General features: G+C 36.4%; 1 protein-coding gene across 4 annotated transcripts in view; it reads right to left on the reverse strand.

Annotated features, from left to right (window-relative positions):
* Window positions 1-22,633, reverse strand: part of FBLN5 (fibulin 5) — a 124,480-nt gene that overhangs the window by 49,222 nt on the left and 52,625 nt on the right. For all 4 annotated transcript variants that reach the window (XM_074289635.1, XM_074289636.1, XM_074289633.1 and 1 more), the window contains exon 5: window positions 11,236-11,358. In XM_074289635.1, coding sequence (XP_074145736.1) covers window positions 11,236-11,358 — 123 coding nt within the window. The remainder of the gene's footprint in view (window positions 1-11,235; window positions 11,359-22,633) is intronic.

Genomic DNA, 22,633 nt, shown 5'->3' on the forward strand with positions numbered 1-22,633 from the left:
ACTGAATATACATCAATATGTACATTCAGCACTTTATGTAGTAGCAAAGAACTGAAAAAAAAAATTGTGGTAGATGAATCAAATGAAATGTTACTTTACCATATAAGATATGATAACTACAAAGAATTCAAAAAAGGAATAGAAAGACATATTAGCTAATGCAAAATGAAATATATAGGAAAACAAAATACACAATAATTATAGAAAAATGCTCTTTACTCCCTTATTTAAATAAAGACTTGGGGGACTATGGATGTGGGAATATTGATCATTACTATCATACTGGTTGATGTGTTAGTTTTGTTTAAATGATTTTTCTCTTTTGTTTTACTCTGTGTTACAAAAGATAGTTGAGCAGAGGTATATATGTTCAGAAATGAAATGGAATTTGGAAGTAAAAGCTATTAGTAAAAAAAAAAATTAAGGAGCTTTTGGTGAAATCTGCCTATATCCCATGTTCAGTACATTGAGATCAGCTTAATTACCAATCCTAATGAAGTCAATCTAAATCTATAAAAAGCAATTATTCCAAGATAAAAACATCAGTGCCCATCTCTATATTTAATAGTCATGTCTTTGTGACCCCATTTGGGGTTTTCTTAGCAAAGATATTGGAGCGGTTTTCCATTTACTTCTCAGGAAGTAACTCGCCTAAAATCATATCACCAGTAAATGTCTTAGGCTAGATTTGAACTCCAGATCCAGCACTTTATTCACTGTGCTACCTAACAGCTCTTAAATGTTGTAGTGGTCCCAGCACCCATACCCTCTTGAGCATCTGTATATCCAAGGAGTGAAAAGGGAGAAAAACTCACCACCACAATAAAAGGGCAGCAAATCAGATACTTAGATTGCATCAGACATTTTCTTGACACTTCTGTCACTATGCCTACTGATCTCTTTACTGAACTCCAATCTCAAAACTCCTGCTACCCCCAGCATCCTATTACCACACCAGTCAGTTTTTGGCTCTGGTATTCCTAAACTTGTTCCTGACCTGAATTTCATTTTGGTTTTATTCAAGTATTGGAGTTTTTTCTCCAAAAAGAAGGGATCTATCTTGGACTGGTGAATAATTATCTGCCTACCTGGAGCCTATCTACATGTTAGCTTCCTTCTGGGAAATCAAAAATAAACTTCTTGAGATTAAGAATTGTATCTCATGTTTCATGGTACCCTCACCCCCATTCCAGGGGCAATCAATCCAACACTAAATGCATGGCCAAGAAAAAATTTTAATTGAATTTTATTAAAATAGACAGCTGCAAATGCTGTTCCCTCATTCCTAGAATTTATCCCTTTCTTTATTTACACTTCTTAGAATTCCTAAGTTCCTTCAAAACTAAAATACCTCTCCTACAGGAAACTTTTTCTGATCCACACACTCCGCATTCTAGCTGTTATTGTCTTCTCTTGAAAACTTACCTTTTATTTATTTTTTATATTTTTTGTATATACACATGTGTACATATTGTTTGCCTTGTAATAACATGAGTTCCTTGAAGACAAGGACTATTTTATTTTTCTGTTTCATCCTTCCATTCCCAGTGGGGGTTAAATCAATGCTTGCTGATGGATCTAATAAGTTACATATGCTTTGCTAGTCTTCACTGATATCCTATTCTGAAACCTAATTATTGCATGAAAGGGACCTAACTTTGGCTTCTCTCCCAATTTCCACCAAGCTAGAAAACCCTGGAGTAAGAGCTCAATGATGAATAGATATGTTCCTGATTATCCACCTAGATATCTATTCCAAATTCATAGAATCTTTTTATCAATTCACCAAAGGATGATGACTTTTTTTTCAGAACCATCACGACTCTTAAAACTTCACTACCAGGTTAGGGAAAGATTGTGATCTCTGCAGGGAATATACCCATGGACAAAATTAATGACCCTTGATATTGAAATATGCTTTCCTATGACTTATTTATGAGGCAATGGATAGAACCCTGAACTTGGAGTCAAGAAGGCTCAGATTCAAATGCTGCTTCCTGCACTTAATTATCTGTATAACCCTGCAAGTCACTTAACCTTTCTAAGTCTCAGTTTTCTCATTTTTAAAAATGGAAATAATAATTAAATCTATTTCACAGGTTTAGAGTCAAGGCTGAGTGAAATAAATATAGGTAAAACCTTGCAAATCTTTTTTTTTAATATATAACTATTCTTAGAGAAATTAGAGTTCTAACTTCTACCCAGTAATAGAATTTATTTATATTACCTAATTTATCATATTTATTTATTTATTTTGTTCATGATTAATTATTTATTTATATTTATGATTTATTTTATTTATTTATTGCTTATATTTATTTATTTATATTACCTAACCACACATCAAAAGCTAGTAGTGAGGGATGATTTGAGATAATATTCTGGGGCAAAATAGGGAACAGAACTAAGCTTCAAGAAAGACCATATATAGATCCAAAGTGGATAATATACATTCAGACAAAAGAGTTGACTTCCCAACTACCAACAATGCAAGATCTTAATACCAAGCAACCATTTTTTTTCAACTTTTTTTTTTCCTAAGGCACTTGACTAGTACCTGGAAAAACTATAATCTTGCAGTTTAATTCAAATTAACAAGCACTTATTTAGTTCCTACTATGTACCAGGCATTGTGCCAGATGATTAAACAATTCTGATGCCCTGGTTTCAAAGAATCACATTTATTAGGTAAATAACAAAAAAGCTGTTAGATCAGTTACTAATGTAAGACCACTTATATGGTCTAACCCTTTACTTAATGGGTAAGTTATGGCCATTGGAGCAGCCAAGGAAATATATAAATGATCACAGCATTTTTTTGGCTGAATAATAAAAATGTTGCTAATTTTATTCTCCCTCAAATTTTCCCTTCTGGTTCCAAAGAACTTCTTTAAATAAACATGAGTGTCTAAATATATAACATGTGTGTATATGCATATGTATATATAACTGTCATGGGAGGGGATGGTTAGTCTAAAACAGGAAAGGAATCCCTAGCCTAGTTCCAATGGACTCCTGGCCAAGGTCATTAAGGATGAATGTGTTCAACTATCAAGAACACAAGATTGGTTTAAGAGGAGTATCAGGTAACAATTCAACTAGAAGACATGTGAATCCAATCAACACCAAAATGTGAGGGCAAAGGATGGAGTCACTCCCTGAATCAGAGCAGACAATAGATAAATTGACAAACACAACTTTTTTCCCTCTCTGTACAGTCTCTAGGTAAGCATCTGTCTTTTGAGGGTACAAAAGACTTGTAAATTGGCATTCACTCAATGGTGTATGTACTTACACTTAGACATACCAGCTAATTTTTTTAGAGTAGGAATCTGAATGACTGATATTTTCATTCTTCCCCCAACCAGCAGTGATTTCTCCAGTATGTTACTGTGAGGTTTTAGAAAACATGTCACAAATGCTGTTGGAATTCTGATAAACGTTACTCTTTCCAACAATGAGATGATTCAGGCCAGTTCCAAAGGTCTTGTGATGAAGAGAGCTGTCTCCACCCAGAGAGAGGACCGTGGGAACTGAGTGTGAATCACAACATAACAGTTTCACTCTTTTTGTTGTTGTTTGCTTAAATTTTGTTTTCTTTCTCATTTTTTCCCTTTTTGATCTGATTTTTCTTGTGCAGAAAGAGAATTGTAGAAATATGTATAGAATTGTACATGTTTAATATGTATTGGATTACTTACCATCTAGGGAAGAGGGTGAGGCAAAGAGGGGGAAATTTTGGAATACAAGGGTCAATGTTGAAAAATTATCCGTGCATATGTTTTGAAAATTAAAAGCTTTAATAAAAAAAATTAATGCTATTGGAGCCATCCCTTATTCCCACTCCTCTACAACCTCATGCATAAAACCTATCTTCTATACAAAATTCTTATCACCATTACTCAGAGAAAAAGAAAAGTTTTTTAAAAGTGATCTTTAAATATTTGGCTTGTCCCAATGTTAAACTTTACTCCAATTAATCATACTAGCAAATCTCAGTTCTGGAGCACAGTTAATAAGACACACCTTCTTTCTCTCATTAGAGAAATGGAGAAGTATGGTCAGTCAGTCAGTGGGTCAACAAGCTTATATTAAGTGCATACTGTCAATCAGGCACTGTGTTAAACAGAAAAAAGGAAAGGGGTGATTAAAGTCCCTGCCCTAAGAAGCTTACATTCTAATTGGGTAAACAATTTGAAATAATTAGATTATACATCAGAGATATATACAGATTAGATGGAAAGCAATCTGAGAAGGGAAGTATGAGCCTTGTGTAGTAGGCGATATTTGAGCTGAGTTTTGCAAAAAGATGGAAAAATTAGGAGATAGAGGTGAGGGGATAGAGCATTTCAGACAACGTAAAAGTCTACTAATCAAACATGGAGTGTCACATTCAAGAAATGGCACACATATATTGTGAGATGTCATATCACAGAATCTCAAAGTTATAAAAGATCTTGGATATCATTTAGTCCACCCCATATCTGAACAAGAATGCCTTCTGTAATATACCCAACGAGGAGATCAAAAGGGCGAGATTAGGAGAGAGGACATTTCAGTCATGGGGAACAATCTGTGACAAGGAATGAAGATGGGATGGAATGTTATGTATGAGGAAGGGAAGAAAGAAACAAGCACTTATTAAGCATCCAATATCTGCCAGGAACTGTGCTAAGTGCTTTATAAATATTATCTTGTTTAATCTGCACAACTCTGGAAGATAAGCACTACTATTATCCCCAATCCATAGCTGGGGGACTTGGGGTAGATAAAGGTTAAGTGATTTGACCAGGACTATGCAGCTAGTAAACATTCAAACTTAGGTCTTTTTGACTCTAGGTGCAGAAATTTCAGTTGCCTCTGGACAAGAAGGACCAAAAAGTACAAAGTGAAACAATACATAATAATATATAATAAGACTAGAAAAGTAGACTGGAACAGGTCATGAAGGGCTTTAAATGTCAAAGAATGGAGTTTGTCTATTATCCTAAAGAGAATAGGGAGTCACTAATGCTTCTTAAGATGAGGAATAACATGATTGAGCTGCAGTTTAAGTATCAATTTGGTAGTTGTGTGCAGGATGGAATAGAGAGGCAAGAAGCTGGATGCAGAGAGATCAGTTAGGAAGTTATTGCAGCAATCTATGCAAAGAGTTATAAAATATATCACATAGTAAAGGGTTCAGATGTCATGGATGTTGGCAGAGTAGGTTGGGTGAGATAATAACATTTGGAAATTGTGATTGGAAATAGAAGGTAAGAATGAAAAGGCAAAACTGGATATGGAAGGTAAACAAGAATAAAGTTGAAGATGATTTCCAGCTTGTGGTGTTAGGCCATGGATAGCAGGCCCTAACCCTCCCCCTTTTCATTTGTTCAATTAAACTTGGGAAAATTTAGTTTAAAAATAAAATTTTAAACCTTGAGGTTTTGATTCCTCTTCACATACCATTGTGACACAATGAAGGATTAAAAAAAAAAAAAAAACAATATCCAGGTGCCCACCACTCTGACTCCCTTCTTGCCTAAAACTACCCTAGGAATAGAATAATTGTCCAGGACAAAGACACCAAATTATGCTATCTTGCCACCGCCCCAACTCAAAAACCTAAGTTATGCCCTGTTTAAAGCCACTATCTATCCAAGAATGGTCCTCCTTCCCTATTGGACGGGGCCTGAGCCACAATCCCCAAGATGTAAATGCCACATTAACTCCTCTCTCCCTGCTCTCTTTGAAGTAAAGATAACAATAGCTGGCACATACAAACTAATTGCTTTCTCAGCTTCTGTATGCTGCTTTTTGCTTGTAGCTAAAAGCCTATATAGCTTTTATATAGCTATATAGCCTCAGTTCCTCTGCACCAAATGCTTTGGAAGCATATTCCCATTTGGTCAGCTAGCTTATTGAACTCTCTAGATTTAAATTAATAAATCTCTACTTGCCTCAGTTTCTCTGGTATTACAGTGGGTGATGGAAGAATGATGGTACTCTCAAGGAGAAATAGCAAGTTAGGAGAAGAAAAGGATTTAGGTGAAAAGGTAACAAAATCTAGTTTGAACACATTGAATCTGAAGTGCCTATGGGACATCAGGATGGAAATAGCTAGCAAATAGTTGGAGACGCTCTCAAGATAGAAATGAAGATAGCATACATAGATTTGGAAACTACATGAAGGTGTTAGTTGAATTCATAGGAACTGATACAATCAATGAGGGAAAATGTAGAAAGAGAAGGGGGAAAACCAAAATAAAACTCCCATAAGGATGGTAGTCCTACAAAAGAGACTGAAAAAACTATTAGATAAAATTGTCATTCTTTGCAAATAATTACTTTACTTTTTTTCAATTAACAACTTTAGAAAAGTTGCAGGACACAAAATAAATCCACATAAATCATCTGCATTTCTATAGATTACCAACAAAGTTTAGTAGTAAGAGATACAAAGTGAAAATCCACTTAAAATAACTGTAGATAATATAAAATATTTGGGAGTCTATCTGCTAAGGACACAATTACAAACCACTTACGACACCAATAAAGTTAGATCTGAAAGAACTGTTAGAGAGGTAGAAAGAGAACCCTGACCAAAAATTTAGGGTGGAAAAAGTACCTATGGATAGTTAGCTAACAATATCAAACATTGCTTAAAGATCAAAAAGGATAAAGACCAATAAAAAGCTATTGATTGAATTTAGAAGAAGAAGGAGGAGGAAGAGGAGGAGGAGAAGGAGAAGAAGAAGAAGGAGAAGAAGAAGGAGAAGGAGAAGGAGAAGGAGAAGGAGAAGGAGAAGGAGAAGGAGAAGGAGAAGAAGAAGGAGAAGGAGGAGAAGGAGAAGAAGGAGAAGAAGGAGAAGAAGGAGAAGAAGAAGGAAGAGGAGGAAGAGGAGGAGGAGGAGGAGGAAAAGGAGGAGAAGAAGAAGAAAATAATCATTGATGATCTTGGAGAAAGATGTTTCAATCAAGTAGTGGAGTTAGCAGACAAGAAGCAATCAGGAGAGAACCAAGTGCGTGGTAACAAAGTGGAAACAGCTTTTTTTTTTCTGTGAAGGAGAAGAAATATATGATATGATAACTTGAAAGGGTAGTAGAATCTAATGAAGATTTTTTTAAAGGAAAAGAGAAATCTGAGCATATTTTAGGCAACAGGGAAAGAACCAAATAATAAGAGAATGGCTGTATTCAATTTCATTAGTTAAAAGGAACTCCCATGTAAGAAAACTCTTCTACCAATGCAAGTCAGCTCCTTCTCTGCAACTTATAGTCTTGGAGAATTGCCTAGAAAACTGAAAAGTTAAATGAATGATGCACATATAGTAAGACTACAAAGATAGACTGGAGCATACAGGTCATACAAGGTCACACAGTCATTATGTGTCAGAACTGGGTTTCAACCCCAACTCTTCCCTACTCTAAGACCAGCTCTCTGTGCACTATACCTAGTATAATTCAAATTAAAAATTAGGGAAAGAGGGGATAGTTAAATATGTGAGACCCTAGAGGGGACAGAGAATGTACTCACTCTTTGCTACCTTTCTGAACCCTTCTCTTCCTTCAAGGGTAAGCTCCAATGCCATGACCTCTAAAGAATTTCCCTTTAACTTTTAACTAAAAGTTCTTTCTCCCTTCTTGTATTTTCTTAGAAGAGTTTGTCAGAATCTCTTTTATGCCCATCACACACTACCTTATACTTATCTTTATACATGTTGCATTCTGCTCTCTATGTTCCTATTACTACAATATAGACGTGTATGTTATCATTTATCTTTGCATCCTCAGCACCTAGCACAGTGCCTTGAACATAATAGGCACTTAAATATTTGTTCTATTCCATTTAACCGAATTTTAACTGACACTTGTAAGATGGTGCCATCTGCTGGAACAAATGTGTCATCCATCTTAGAAGACCATAAAGGGGGCAGCACACACAACTTTTATTTAATTTTCCCAATTGATTGCTCTGTGATCCCATGGTACTGGATTCCATAGTTCCTTGCAAAGATTCTGTGGATTTGTTATTTTTTTCTATGACTTTCATTGAAACCCAAACTTGTAATATTTTTCTCTCCTTATCCATTTCTTTGCTTCCCCAACTTACTTCCATCCTTGCTAAAATCCTATCTTTCTACAAGTAGCCTTTCCTAATCTCTCTGAATGCCAGTTAATTTCTGTTGCTATTGGTTAGTAATGGTGACACTTTCCTTCCCTAGCTGCCAACTCAATTGTTGAGAAGTTGAGTCATTAACTGAGCAGATAAAACAATAGAAAGCATGGTTATCAAATATGTAAATCACACATATATCTGGAAGAGATAGCTAACATTGGATGGCAGCATAGAAATCTAATAAAATTAGATTTGAAAATAATAAATGTAAATTCCTACACTTAGATTCAAAAAATCAACAGCACAAGTTTAGGACAAAAAAATTATCTTTAAAAAACAGGACATTCAAAAATGAAGACTGCTTGCCATGGCTAAAAAAAATCTATGCGATCTTAGGCTACATTAACAAAAACATCTAAAAATGTGAGAAGTCATAGTTTTGCTGTATACTATCCTAGTCAAATCTTACATGGAATATTATGTTCAGTTCTGGGCACCACATCATAAGAATATTGAAAAAGTGAAAGTCACCCAGAGTATGGAACCTTAAAATTATAATATTAATTGATAAGTTGAAGAATGTCAGGGTGTTTATTTAGATAGCAGATAAAGCATGGGGTGGGGTAGGGAATACTGATAGCTATCCTCAGTACTAGGTGTCCCAGAAGCCTAAGCTTTTTATAACTGCACTAAGACTTTGGGGACCCTCTGTATTCAGACTTGTTATAGAAACGTGTTCTTCAGGAGCAGCTAGATGGCACAGCGGATAGAGCACCAGCCCTGAAGTCAGGAGGACCTGAGTTCAAATCTGATCTCAGACACTTAACACTTCCTAGCTGTATGACCCTGGACAAGTCACTTAACCCCTAGGAGCCATCATTTTATCCTATACTCAGCTGTCAAATTGCACTTTCTAAAGTGCAAGTCTAACACTTCTACCACCATCCACCCTCACCCCCATTCAACAAACTCCAGTAGTTCTCTATGACCTTTAGAATATTTGAAATCCTCTCTGTGACTTTGAAAGCCTTGATAATCTGTCACTTACATCTTACTCCCATGTGTAGCCCCATCATACTGTACTTCATATTTTCTGGCAAATATTCTGTGGGTCTGTTTGTTTTTCTATGACAATAAAAGTGCAGAAATGATTCTAGGTGAGTCAGACAGGATCTAAGAGAGATCATGTGCTGCCCTTCAACTCAACACTTGCATGAGAGGAAAGACTGGGAAACAGAAATGGAATTAGTCCAAGGATTAATGGGCAGGGAATCCCATTCTCAGTCCAGCCTGGGCTGTTTGACAGCAAAGTCCAGGCTTGGAAAGGAGGGGGAAGGGTGTGGCAAAAAGCCTGTGCTAGAAAATAGAAGATAAAGGTAACTCCTCAAAATGGAAATTAAAAGGCTCTTCCTCCAGAATTTCGTGGTGTTTTTTGTTTGTTTGTGAGGATTAATCATGACCACTGAAGAGTTCAGCTGGGTATATTAACTAAGGTCCAGAAAGACAGCTTAGAGAGATGAGCCATACTGTAAAACTTCCTGAAGGAAAGGCATCCTTGACAGCATGTATTATCCATTACTGGTTACTTAGCATAAAAATAAATTCTTCTAGAGATGTTATAGATCACAGAGGGTATGATCTTGGAAGAAAGCAATCACTGTAGCTGAAGATGGCAAAATCATCAATTTTCTTATTATTCACTTATCCTATTTTGATTCACTAGTCATGAAACAGACATAATTGTTCAGAGTCTAGGTGAAGTAAATTATCTCTGGGACTAACTATTCATGCTTAAAGCATAAACACTAAATTTAGTGATAATTAATGGGGGCGATAAAAAATACTTGTTACCTTTCATATTATCACATACTAGCAATATATGCCCTAATTTGGCATATGTAAATTCAAACCTAACTCTAGATGTTAGATAGTATAGATAGATCATCCATTCTAACACCTCTCTGATACATTAACCCCTCTGCAATATTCCCCACAAGTGTTTATCTGACCAATATTTGAAGAATTCCAGTGAAAGAGGAAATTCATTATACTTGATATATTTTTCTTACACATCTGTTTCTCTGCAAGACCCTCTGGAGTCAAGTAGAACAAATCTAATCCCTCTTCAAAATTATATCCCTTAAAATACTTGAAGACTATTATCCTATTCCCCCAAAGTCATCTCTTCTCCAAGGTTGGAATGTTTGTTTTCAACTCATTCTTGTATGAAGCAGTCTTCAGGCCTGGGAAAGCTCTGTGATCCATACCTCCTGACATCTTCACTAAAACTCAGCTTTATTCGTCAAGAAAACCTTGGAAAGAGAAACACCCATCCCCTCCCTTCTGTGCCTTTAGGAACTCCTTTTGGATATGTTTCACAGTTCCTCTAAGAGTGATTTCAAACAACATAATCTTGTCTTAGAAAATTCAAATTGACAGGGTTTTTTCCAGGAAAACACAGCACAGGAATCACACCCATAGAAACTGACGTGACAGCTGGACAGCACCATGAATTCATTTCCTTGCCTAAAATACAACCCAAAGAAAGGAAAAGGGGAACAAAACCCAAAAATAATAAAAATTTTAAAACATATTTTAATGCCAAGTGTACAACACAAATGCTCAATTGGCAGTTTTTTGATGTGGCCTTGAGAATGCATATGCAGCCCAAGGCTATTTTATATTATTTTATTTTATAAGGATATGTGAACTTGAATTATCCTGCCTTCAGGATAACAACTTCAATTGCTGTATCTTAATCAAACTGGCCCCTAGGAGATATGTTTATCTCTGGACAGATTCCTATGCCTGATTTGCTACATTCCAACCTTAAAGGTCTCACTCTTAATTTCAGGCATACTCCCATAATGTCAAGAAATCAGGATTAGGTTTACATTGCTCTTATTTATACAATGTAGAACATGTTACTATGAGATATTAGTCACTGAATTGCCTTTTTATAAAGATGAAGTTGATAATGATAGGAGAGGACTTTCAGGAATTGGTGAAATTAAACCATATGTCATCAGGGCATTCCCCAAAACCTTTTCTGAAGCAATATAACCCTGATTACAGTTAACACCCTAGATAAATCAGGTTGTAAAAAAGAATTAAAAAAAAAAAAGAGGCATTACCTAAACACTGGCCCTCCAGGAGCCAGTATCCATCTGTACAAGAACAGGTGTATCCTCCTTCAGTGTTGATGCAGATCTGGGTAGGGTTGCACTGATGAGAATCTGTTGCACACTCATCAACATCTGTAACAGAGACAGACACCAAGAGAGTTTATATCTATTGTCAATAATGGAACACTCACCGGCAGCAGATTTATATGGGCATGGATGACAAATCAGAAATTCTTAGAATGTAAGAGTTACAAAACACAGAGACCATCTCAAATAATATCTTCTAAAATATGTCCAACAAATGCTCACTCAACCTTTGCTTGAAGACCTCCAATAAGGAGGAACTCGTATTTTACCTATCAACTAAATCTACTTTTGAACAACTTTAGTCAGTATTCTTTTTTTCTTTGCACGGAGCCAAAATAAATTCTCTAATTTCTACCTGTTTCAAACACTGCTATCTAGCATCAAGTCTAATGCTTCTTCCTCATGAAAGTCTTTCATATACTTGAAGAGAACTATCATAACCCTTCTAAAACTTCTTTTCTCCAGATCAAACATCAAGCACCAGAGCCTTTTAAAAGTCTCCTATATAACGTATTCTTCACTCCTTTTGCCACCCTCATCTATCCCTTCTAGACACTCAAGATTGTCTATATTTCCTAAGGAAAGAAGCCCTTCTCAGATCTCATTACCCCACTGAGAAAGTAAATACAGAAAAAGATGATCAAATTTGGAATCAGGAAAACCTATATTTGAATTTCATTTTATTACTTGTGTGAACAGGGACAAATAACTTCATTTTTCAAACCTCAGTTTCCTTACCTGATATCTATGATATCATGTAGGGTTTTTGTGAAAGATGGAGTGAATGCCAATTAATATTAATCACAAAGTTCCCTGAAAAGCTTAAAGCTTGTGTAAGATGGTATTTTCTCTTGTTACCTAATAGAAGTCACAAAGAAGCTATCCAATAAATGTCTTTTGAATTCAGCCAGATTCCAGCACAGCTTTTTTTATGTGACTTTGATTTCAAATGTAGAGGACAGCCCCTGGATAATAATCATAATAAATAATTTTAAATAGTAATATTTTTAGTCAAGTACTTTACAATTATCTCCTTTGTGAGCAGATCTTATCAGTTGTTGTCAGTCATGTCCAACTCTTTATGATGCCATTTGTCATTTTCTTGGGAAAGATACTAGTTTGCCTTGCCTTTCTCCAGATCATTTTACAGATGAGGAGAGTGAGGCAAACAAGATTAAGGAATTTGCTCAGGATCACAGAGCTAGTGTCTGAGGCCACATTTGAACTCAGGACTTCCTGAGTCCCAGCCCAGCATTCTATCCTGTACCACTGTACCACTAAGTCTAACAATAAGGATTATAGCTTTCAGACATGACATCAAGAGTCTAGCCTGATTCTCTACTATAAATGCTTCCCATGTTCATGCCCATTTCTGCCTCACAGCCACAATTGGATCTGCCCATTAAGCATTGTTTCCCAGGGGAGCAGACTAATAATGCTTGGCAAGCAGCCTCTTCAGCAATAATCCATAGCTCAAGTATGTGATAATAAATAATACTATCGGCCAGCACATATTTATACTATTCAGGCACAGTGAGTGATGGATGGCAATTTTATCCTGGGAAAAACATTGTCTCAGGAATGTTTGTTCTATGCCTTACCCTGTAATAAATGGAGAGTGAGGGTAGACATGAGGGGGCCAAAGGAAATGGGAGGAGAGTGGCTGAAGGAGGTTCCTGGCACTCATATTTATGCAACATACCATATGCAGGGTGTGCAACATAGATATCTAGATATATTTATATTTTAATGACTATAGTTAATATTTTCTCTAGTATTTCAGCCATGTACAATTCTTCATGACCCCATTTGGAGTTTTCTTGGCAAAGATATTAGAATAGTTTACCATTTCCTTCTCCAGCTCATTTTACAAATGAGCAAACTGAGGTAAATAGGATTAAGTGACTTGCCCAGAGTCACACAGCTAGATTTAATGCAAGATTCAATCTCAGGTCTTCCTGACTCTAAGTCCAGCACTCTACCTATTTTAACACCTAGCTTCCATAGATCACAACCCTCTTCTACTTAGTAGTCATTTTCACGCATTGGTGAGATAGAAAAATCACTTGGTGAATGAATGAATGAATAAATGCACAAATATGCCTTTATTAAGTCCCATATGTCAAGAACTGTATTAAGTACTGGAGTACAGAATATAAAATGAGATTCTAGTCTAGCCTTCAAGGAACTTCTAATCTAATAGGGAGACAACTCATATGTTTTGGTTTGGGATAATAGAAATGGTGAGAAGAGTTATAGAGAATTGATTGACATGTCCTTTCTAAGTAGAAATGAAACTATTAACTTGATTATAGTTTCAGAAGTAGGAAAGGAAGAAGAGTAATGATAAAATAGATGACAAAGAAGATGCTCAGAATGGAATATAAAGCACAGTTGGGACCACGGAGATGGATCAAGTGATGAATCCTTAGCTATGCTAATGCTGGAGAGGCAGTTCAGAGTTTTTCACTTGTTAACATAATCTTTGAAAAGAACATAGGTCACTTCCCATCCCATAATGAAGATTGGAAAAATATTTTATTGGTAAAATATAATAATATAGGCATTATTATTATAGTCTCTCATATATGGTGTTAGTGCACCTGACAAATATAAGGCTGGAAATTGACCCTAGAGTGAGAAAACTATGTGCTTCCAAGTGGAGCAAAAATGACTCTTCATACATTCCATGTCACGGCCAAATATTGCCTATATTGTATATATTTGACTTAAATAACAGAAGTACCAGTCCAAGGACATTCTTTGGCAGAGTGTCCTTTTTGGTTCAGTGGAAATGTACAAGTAAAAGGAACTTGAGTGTCATTATTTTTCATATGCAAATTATAGCCTTAGGTAAAGAGAAACAGGGGAAGGGGTTAAAAGGGAAGGCTATATAAAACGTGTGTGTGATTGTTGTATTTAATTAGAGGATAGTAACCTCCATCTGAAAGAAAAGGATGATAAGTTAATATAGAAAGCACTTAATTCATTCTTGCATTTTTCAGTATTGGCCCTGATGCTTCAATCCCTCACAGTATCAATGCAATCAATTCCATCTCTATATAACTGGGAATTTTTCATTCCTCTAAGTAGCTTGGGAAAACATTCAACCACAATCTCCTCCTACACTCCCTTTTCCTAATTAAGGCTTCTGTCCATCTGTCCATGGTAGGGAAAATTGACTCCCTTGGGGAGGAAAATAAAAAACCAGTGGTTCTCTGATTGTCCAGAATGTGGCAGCAGATCAAAGCCTGCCACTGAAGTAAATGAGCATCTCTACTAGTCTAAGGTTTATTTCTTCCCTGACTCTTTTTCCCAAAGTTGCTGCCTTATAATGAGACTTCCCCAAAAGACCAGCTGCTATGGTTTCACAATGCCCACTTTAAAAAGTAACCATTCCTAAGCATTGCTTCTTCATTCTGAAGCCTTCCCTATCTCCCATAGGATGAAGTTATCTCAGAAACTCAAGGGATTTTACAGCAAATGAAAGTAGTCTGATAAACCCAATTAATGGAGCCTCTCTTTTTACAGATGTGCAAACTGAACAAGAAGACACTTGCCTAAGATCAGAGGACTACTCAGTGAGTGCAAGGATAAAAGCACAGAATTTCCTGGCTTGCTCTCCTGTGTTCTCTCTCCTCTGAACTCCTGTGGCATTTCTGCTCTATCAATTTTCTTAGTATCTATTCTTAGCTTTAGTTCATTCCTGTTTTATTGGGATATGTCTTGTTCCCCAGATTGATCCTAAGTTCTCCTAGGTAAATGATAATGTGTTCTAGTTCTTTAGTGTTCTTAGCACAGGACCTTTTTTATATATTAAATATTGATTGATTATTATTTCTCAACAAATGATCCAAGAGCCCATTTCCCCCAGCCATATTGGTCATTCTTACTTATCAACCTTTTACCTTGGGCAAAAAGAAAGATATTTGCCTTTACATCAATTATGCAAATCATGATGTGATTAAAATACAAGCAATTAAAACAAATTAGTTGAGTGTAAGGGGGGACAATTTATCATAATGACCTAATGTACAGACGCTCAGAGTTGGAAGGGACTTTGTAAGTCTTCTGTTATAATTGAAGCCCCCTGCTCTTTTACTCCTCTAAGCAAGGACTTATGCATGTTCCCTACTGTACAACCTTTATCAATCCAGGTCTTCCTGTCTCCTGGTCTAGCTCCTATCCACTGATCTACCTAATTGCCTAACAGAATTAGTATTGCCCTTGCAGAGGGCATTCAGGAGAAGGGTTGGTCCAGTTGGAGGGGGAAAAAGGAAGAGAAAACTTTGGGGAGGGAGAGGACTTAAGTCTGCTGAGGGATTTTGTTTGGAAATGAAAGGAGAGAGAACCAAGGAGCGAACAGGTGACAGTCTATAGTCCCACTGGCCAGCAAGAATCTGAATTTCCTCTTTCCTGCTCCTTGGCTAGCCTTGAGCTCATACTCCCTTCACCTCCTTCTCCTCAAGGAATGCATGTGTCACATGAACCTTCCCTTCAACCAAAGCCATGATATCTCTACAGTGGTTACCATACTGTTTCCTCTACTGTAAGTGGCCTTTTCAATCTTTTTCTCTGTCAGACCATACTCTAAAATTCCTTAAAGATCTGGCTTAGACTCAGTCCTTCTAGAAAACCTTTCTTTCAGTCCACTTTGATCTCCCTTATTTCTTGATCCCTTGAATAAAGGAAATAAGCATTTATTAAGTGCCTACTATATTCAGTCACTAGGCTAAGCATCTTATAAATATTATCATATTAGATCCTCACAACAACCTTAGGAGGTGGTAGAGGCAACTAATATCTTCATTTTACAAGTAAAGAAACTGAAACACAAAGAAGTTAAACACAATTTGCCCAAGTTTCAGAAGCCAGTAAGTGACTGAATCTAGATCTGAATTCAGGCCTTCCAATTTGAATTCAAGTCCAGAAGTAGCCACCTATTGGCCTTGGAACTTGCTATAGTTGCTCTAAACAATCATGAACTCCTTTTATATTTATAATTATTCCAAGCAGATATATCTGATCTCTCCAACTTTATAAGAAGTCCTGTTTTAAGGCAGATACCACATCTATTTTGTGGTATCATCCCCATGAGATCTAGGACAGTGATCTTGGTTGTGATTATAGGCATATTTCAATCCTATCCAACTCTTCATGATTTTCTTGACAAGGATCCTGGAGTGGTTTGCCATTTTTTTTTCTCTAGCTCATTTTTCAGATGAGGAAACTATATAAAGCAACAACGAGGCAGCAATGAGGAACAGATGAGACAAACAGGGTTAAGTGACTTGCCCAGGGTCACACAACTAGTAAGTGTCGGAGGCCAGATTTGAACCCAGGAAGAAGATCTTTCTGATGGCAGACCTGGTACTCCCTCTACTGTAACTCTAGCTTCCTGGGTACTTGGTAGATATTCAGTAAGTGATTTCTGAAAAAAACGAGTGCAGATACCATAGTCACTGGAAACGTCTATTGCCCTGCCTCCAGATATTAACACTCATAATATTTGAGAAAGATAGGAATCTTTTCCATTTTTTAAAAAGTCTAGACTTGCAACTGCCCTTGGAAACATGTTGTAGTGTCTCATAGGCAGGAAGTTCCAAAAGGAAGAATTTAGCCAGGGAGGCTCTCCTTCCCATGTTACCCAGACATGCCCTGGCCCCAGTGACATTAGAGCTGACCCAAGAGGAGACTAGAATAGAACAAGAAGAGAAATAAGTACTTAAGAGAGGGAGGGTGCATTTATGTGTGTGCCTTTGCATTCCTCAACCAAATATGAATGATTCTTTGGCATAATTCTCCACTAAATTCCTCTCTAATGCCTAATTGAGACATTCAGATAACTCCAGGCTCTCAAAGACTGCTAGAGGAGCACAAGCTCCAACAAGGTTTGTCTAGGAACCTGAAAAGTGGACCTATGGGTGGCCTCTTTACCCATCATCTGATTCTTACCCTCCCAAAAAAGGCTTCTCTTTTAGCCAAGAAGTAATAAAATGTTTCAGTTATGATGATTCATAAAACTATCCAATTAGACCTAAGTCAGTGATCTATATAGAATAATGGGATCCTTATATCAATGAAATCAAGTATCCTGCAGTGAGAAAGGTAGGGTATTATTGTTGTAGAAAGAATATTATATTTTGAGTCAGATGGCCTGGGTTCAAACCTCAATTATGCCATTTAATTTCTCTGGGCTTTAATTTACATTTCTATAAAATGAAGGAATTGGATCAGATGGCTGCTAAAGTCCCCTCCAACTCTAAATGTAAGATCCTGTGATTCTTCTGCATTAAACATTAATAGATAATAATTAACAATAAATCAATAAAAATTAAGCACCTGTTATATATCAGTTACTATGTTAGACACAAGGGATATAAAGACAGAAGTAAAACAATTCCTACCCTCAAGAAGCTTACATTCTAATGGAAGGTAGAACATGCACATGTGTAGGTATAGAAAAATATGGACAGAGAGGGCCCAGATGGGAAGGAGGGAATGGAATTTGAAAAAGAAAAGGCCTCGTGTAAAAGTTGGCAATTGAGCTGGATCTGTGAAGGAAGCCACGAGGTAGACACGAGTGGGGAATAGTATTTCAGTGCAAAGACTCAGAGGTGGGAGATCAGGATATCATGGGAGGAATAGCAGGAAGGCCAGATTTGCAGGGCTACATCGCCTGAAGGGGAGTGATATGGGATGAGAATAAAAAAATAGGTTGGAGCCAAATTGCAGTTTTCAGTGACAAACAAAACATTAAATTTGACCTACTTGGAGTTAATCAGGAGACAGTGGAGTTGATTGGGAGTGGGAGATGCTGATATGGTCAGACCTGTACTTTATGAAAATTGTTTTGGTAGCCATGTGTAGGTGAAATTTTAAAAAGGTAGAAAAGGGATAGATGTTTAGCATGTGTGTGACATATGAAAGCAGCTGACATGTGGCTTAACTGAACTTTGTACATTCTAACACAACATAATGCTCTGTACACAGGAGATATTTAATTTTGTAAAATGAATGAATTATTCACATCTCTTCTGCTCTCTATTTCATGAATAAGTAAGAAAGAGTTACTATGACCTAGATTTCATCTTTTCTCTTTTATGAGAACACAAATCAGCCAAAGAGAACCATTTTAGCTAGGTGACATAGAAATAGAAGGTCCAAAATAAAGTGAAGGGTATTATGTTTCCTAGGTCTCTCCATTATTCCTTTTTTAGACACTAACAAAATTATTTCCTTGGTAGTAAATTTTTACCCAGTGAAATAACATATTTTCTCAGCTAAGATTTTTCCCCCTCTCCCCTCAAACTAATTGTACTCGATAAGAAAGTAGAAAATAACAATGGCACATTCCTCAGACTCAAACCAAAGCCAGTTTCAGGCCTGCTGCAGGGCTGGACGGTGCTATTTCCCAGGGAGAGTAGCTTAGCCAAGCTTGGAAGCTATTCAGGACCTACTCCCCAAACACCTGTTTAATTAAAGATCCCAATACTGCAGAACTAGCTTAGAGAATTCCCAGTACATCTGCAATCCATGTGTCCTTCAGTCTTCAATGCTTGTTCATGAAGCAAATGCATCTAAAAAACTTTTCCTAAAGCCTGCTTTGTCTTTCTACCTTTAACTGCTGCAATGCACCTTTAGCTCAGTTACCTTTAAAAGGAGACATAATCACTTTTCTGGAATGTTGTAGAAGGATTGGAGGGTCTTTGAGATCCATTCCAACTATGAGATTCTGTTAGTCTATGAGTTTTCCCACCCTGTTCCTGGCCTCCAGATTTCCAAGCCATACTATCTCATCCCAGAACTTCCCTCAGCACTTCCAGAACTCCTCAGTCTTCAGAACTTACTTCCTCTCTTCTGTCTTTCCTTCCCTCTTTCTTTCCCTTTCTTTTTCCCTTCCTACTTCTCTCCTTTCCTTCATTCTTTACCTTCTTCCTTCTTTCTCAATCAGAGTTTTGAATAATATATGTTTTTATCTTTCAAAACATGTTTTTTCTGCACTTTCTAATTCAATCATTATAGTTACATAATAAATAGGCAGGACATACTTTGTTATCAGTGGGTTTAAGCTAGAAATGAATTGTTATCAAAGGATTTAAGCTAGAAAAGACTTTACAGATAATTTAATTCAGCTATTCTTTTTTACAGATGAGAAAACTGAATCTGAAATTAGTGACAGAGATAAGACTTTAAAACCCATCAGACCTCAGACACTTAGTAGCTGACCCTCTTGCCTGTTTGACTCAGTTTTTTTCAGCTGTAAAATGGGGTTATTATATTGTATCTACCTTCCAGGAAAGTGGTGAATATAAAATAAGATAATATTTGTAAAATCCTGACTCCCATAGTGCCTATGTTTCAATTACCATAGGGGGAAATATATATAGTAAAAATTATTTTTAAATTGGGATGGTTGGATAAAAAGGAGCAAAGAGAAGAGTTATTACTAAGTTTTATTCTATTAACAGTTTTTTTTCTAAAAGTCAGTTTGATTTACAATAATATTTTAAGGTAAATTGAGTTTTTAAAATTTATAGGTTAGTAACATTGGTCATATAATATTTAGGAAATGAAGTTCATTTATAGAATTCTGCATCATTAGACCCTTGATAACATTTTAATGACTTTTTTATTTATTGGACCTCTGATTTCATGTATAAGGAACTCCTAATGAAGAAATACCCTCTATCAAAGCAGGGTGGTGCTTGTTCTACACGTGACAGTCTCAGTAGCTAGCCAGTCACTAGGAAGTTAAGACTTGCCCAAAATTCCAGGCCAGTATGTGTCCATGATTAGGCTTGAACCTCTAGGTCTTCCTGATTCTAAGCTTGAATCTCTAACCATTCTGCCATGCTGACTTTCTTCAACTGTTGTCTATCTGGAAAAATGCAATCCAAATGTATCCTAAATGTCCTAAGGCAATTGCTTGATTCTTTTATGGGGGAATCCCCATGCTAATCACCGGTTTCTTTCTTCCTATTACCCTTTTGGAACTAAAAAATTGACCTCTTTCTGACACCTTCATAGTAAGACTTGGCTATATTTCAACCTGGGTTTCAGAAGTTAGCTTCTGAATTGTTAAGACTTTCTTTCTTTGGGATCCAACTTTCAACTAGTGAGTTGGTTCAAAAATTTAAGGGGGAAGCCTTGTGATTTTTTTCATTCTCTTATCTATATAATTGCTTTAATTAAGAATGTCTTGGAGTTCTGTAATCACAAAAGATAGCAGTCCACCCAACCTTGGAGTGAAGGTTGACTTAGGCAGTTCTCATAAGAGCTTAAATGAGTTTATTTTTTCTTTTGTATGCTTTAACATTGTGGAAAGAGCACTAAACCACAAGTTGAGACAGAGGTAAATTAACCAGTTGTTCAGCTCTCAGTTTATTTTGAGGTAAATCTCTTTCATAAAGAATCATAGAATTTTAATTCAAAGTAGTACCTTAGAAATCAATCAACGACCACGAGTAGAGGCAACATAGTGGTACAGTGGATAGTACATTGGGTTTGGACCAGGAAGAGCTGAATTCAAATTTGAAATTAGATATCTAGGAAAAATAACCACTATTTGTTTCAGTTTCCTCAATTTTAAAATGGGGATAAAAATAGGATCTACCTCCCAGGATTATTATAAGTACCAAATGAGATAGTATTTCTGAAATGCTTAGTACAGTGCCTGGCACATGGTAGGCACAATATAAATGCTAGTATATAAGAGACCAATAAGTGCCAGACAGTGCACTAAGAACTGGTGATTCAAGTGCAAAAATGAGACAAGAAATTTGTCTCCAGTTCCTTAAGATCTAAAGAAACTTGCTTCAAGTTTCTTCTTGAAAGTTCTCAAAAAGAGAGAGAGAGAGAAACTTTATAAGATCTAAGCCATCTTCTTCCGGTTCTAAAGTTCCCTGGCAATTCACAGCTTTGAAATGTTGAGAACCAGGTAACATGGATAATCCAAGTGAATGAACTCTATTTGGATGGATTGATAACTTGAAGAGGCACGAACAAATGAAGATTCTGTGGATTCATAGAAGGAAGATTCAAACAATCACAATGTTGGAAAAGTCTCAGAAGTCATCTAGACTGGGAGAGTCTTAATCTTTTCTGTGACAGAGACCACTTTGGTAGTCTGTGAAATCTATGGATTCCCTTCTCAGAAAAATGTTTTTAAAATCACATGATCACAAAGAAAACCAATGATACCAATTATATTAAAATATACTTATTTTGCTATAAATGACCAGATAATGTCTCCAGCACAATCACTCAAAAATACTTCATTGTAAATGATGGAAAAGATACTGAATTTAGAACAAGTGAACAAGTTCAAATCTTATTTCTGCTACTTTCTGCCTTAGACAAGCCACTTACTTTTCTAGGCTCAATTTCCTCACCTGCAAAATGAGAGGATTGAACTAGATGATCCTTAAGGTTCCTTTCAAATGTCATCATAAATTTCTATGACCACCAATGATCAAAAATCTACTCCTTTCTAAGGTAATCCATTCCACTTTTAGATAACTCTGGTTATTTTACAGAAAATGTCAATTGTGATGGAGCCATCTGTATCCAGGGAGAGCTATGGATCAAAGCATAGTATTTTCACATTTTTTGTTGTTATTTGTTTGCTTAGTTTTTTTTCTCTTTTGACCAGATTTTTCTTATACAGCATGATGAATACAGAAATATGTTTAGAAGAATTGCTTGTGTCTAATTTATCTTGGATTGCTTGCTATATAGTGGAGGAACGAGGGGGGAGAGAGGGAGAAAAATTTGGAACACAAGGTTTGGCAAAGGTGAATGTTGAAAACTGCTTTTGCATATATTTGGAAAAAATAAAATACTATTAACATATATATGTCAAAAACTTCGTATTATTTCTAGTTCAATAAATATAGTTCCTCCTATGTGTAAGACACTATTTTATTATATAAGTAATAGGAAGCTGCTTCTCTAGGAAAATTGTTTCACATAATGTACTACAGCAGAGAAAGCCTGGAAGCAGAGAGACCAATTTTTTTTGGGGGGGGGCTATTGCAAAAGTTCAAGCAAGACCTGAAACCAGCTCTTCTTAACTTCATGGTCAGTACTTCTATCAATGCTGCTACTCTGCCTGTCAGGAAAAGGATGAGGGTGCTGAACATTTATACATTTAGGAGACATCTGGTCCCACTTATGTCCTTTTGGGCCAAATAGAACCAAACAAGTCTATGTCTTTTCTCTGTGGCAGTCCAGCAAGTACTTGAAGAGAGCTATCCAATCCCTCTGGGTTTTCTCTTTTCCAGAGATTCCTTCAAGAGATTTTCTATAATATGTCCCC

The sequence above is a fragment of the Sminthopsis crassicaudata genome, chromosome 2 (genome assembly GCF_048593235.1).
Source record: "Sminthopsis crassicaudata isolate SCR6 chromosome 2, ASM4859323v1, whole genome shotgun sequence".
NCBI classification, from domain to species: Eukaryota; Metazoa; Chordata; class Mammalia; order Dasyuromorphia; family Dasyuridae; genus Sminthopsis; species Sminthopsis crassicaudata.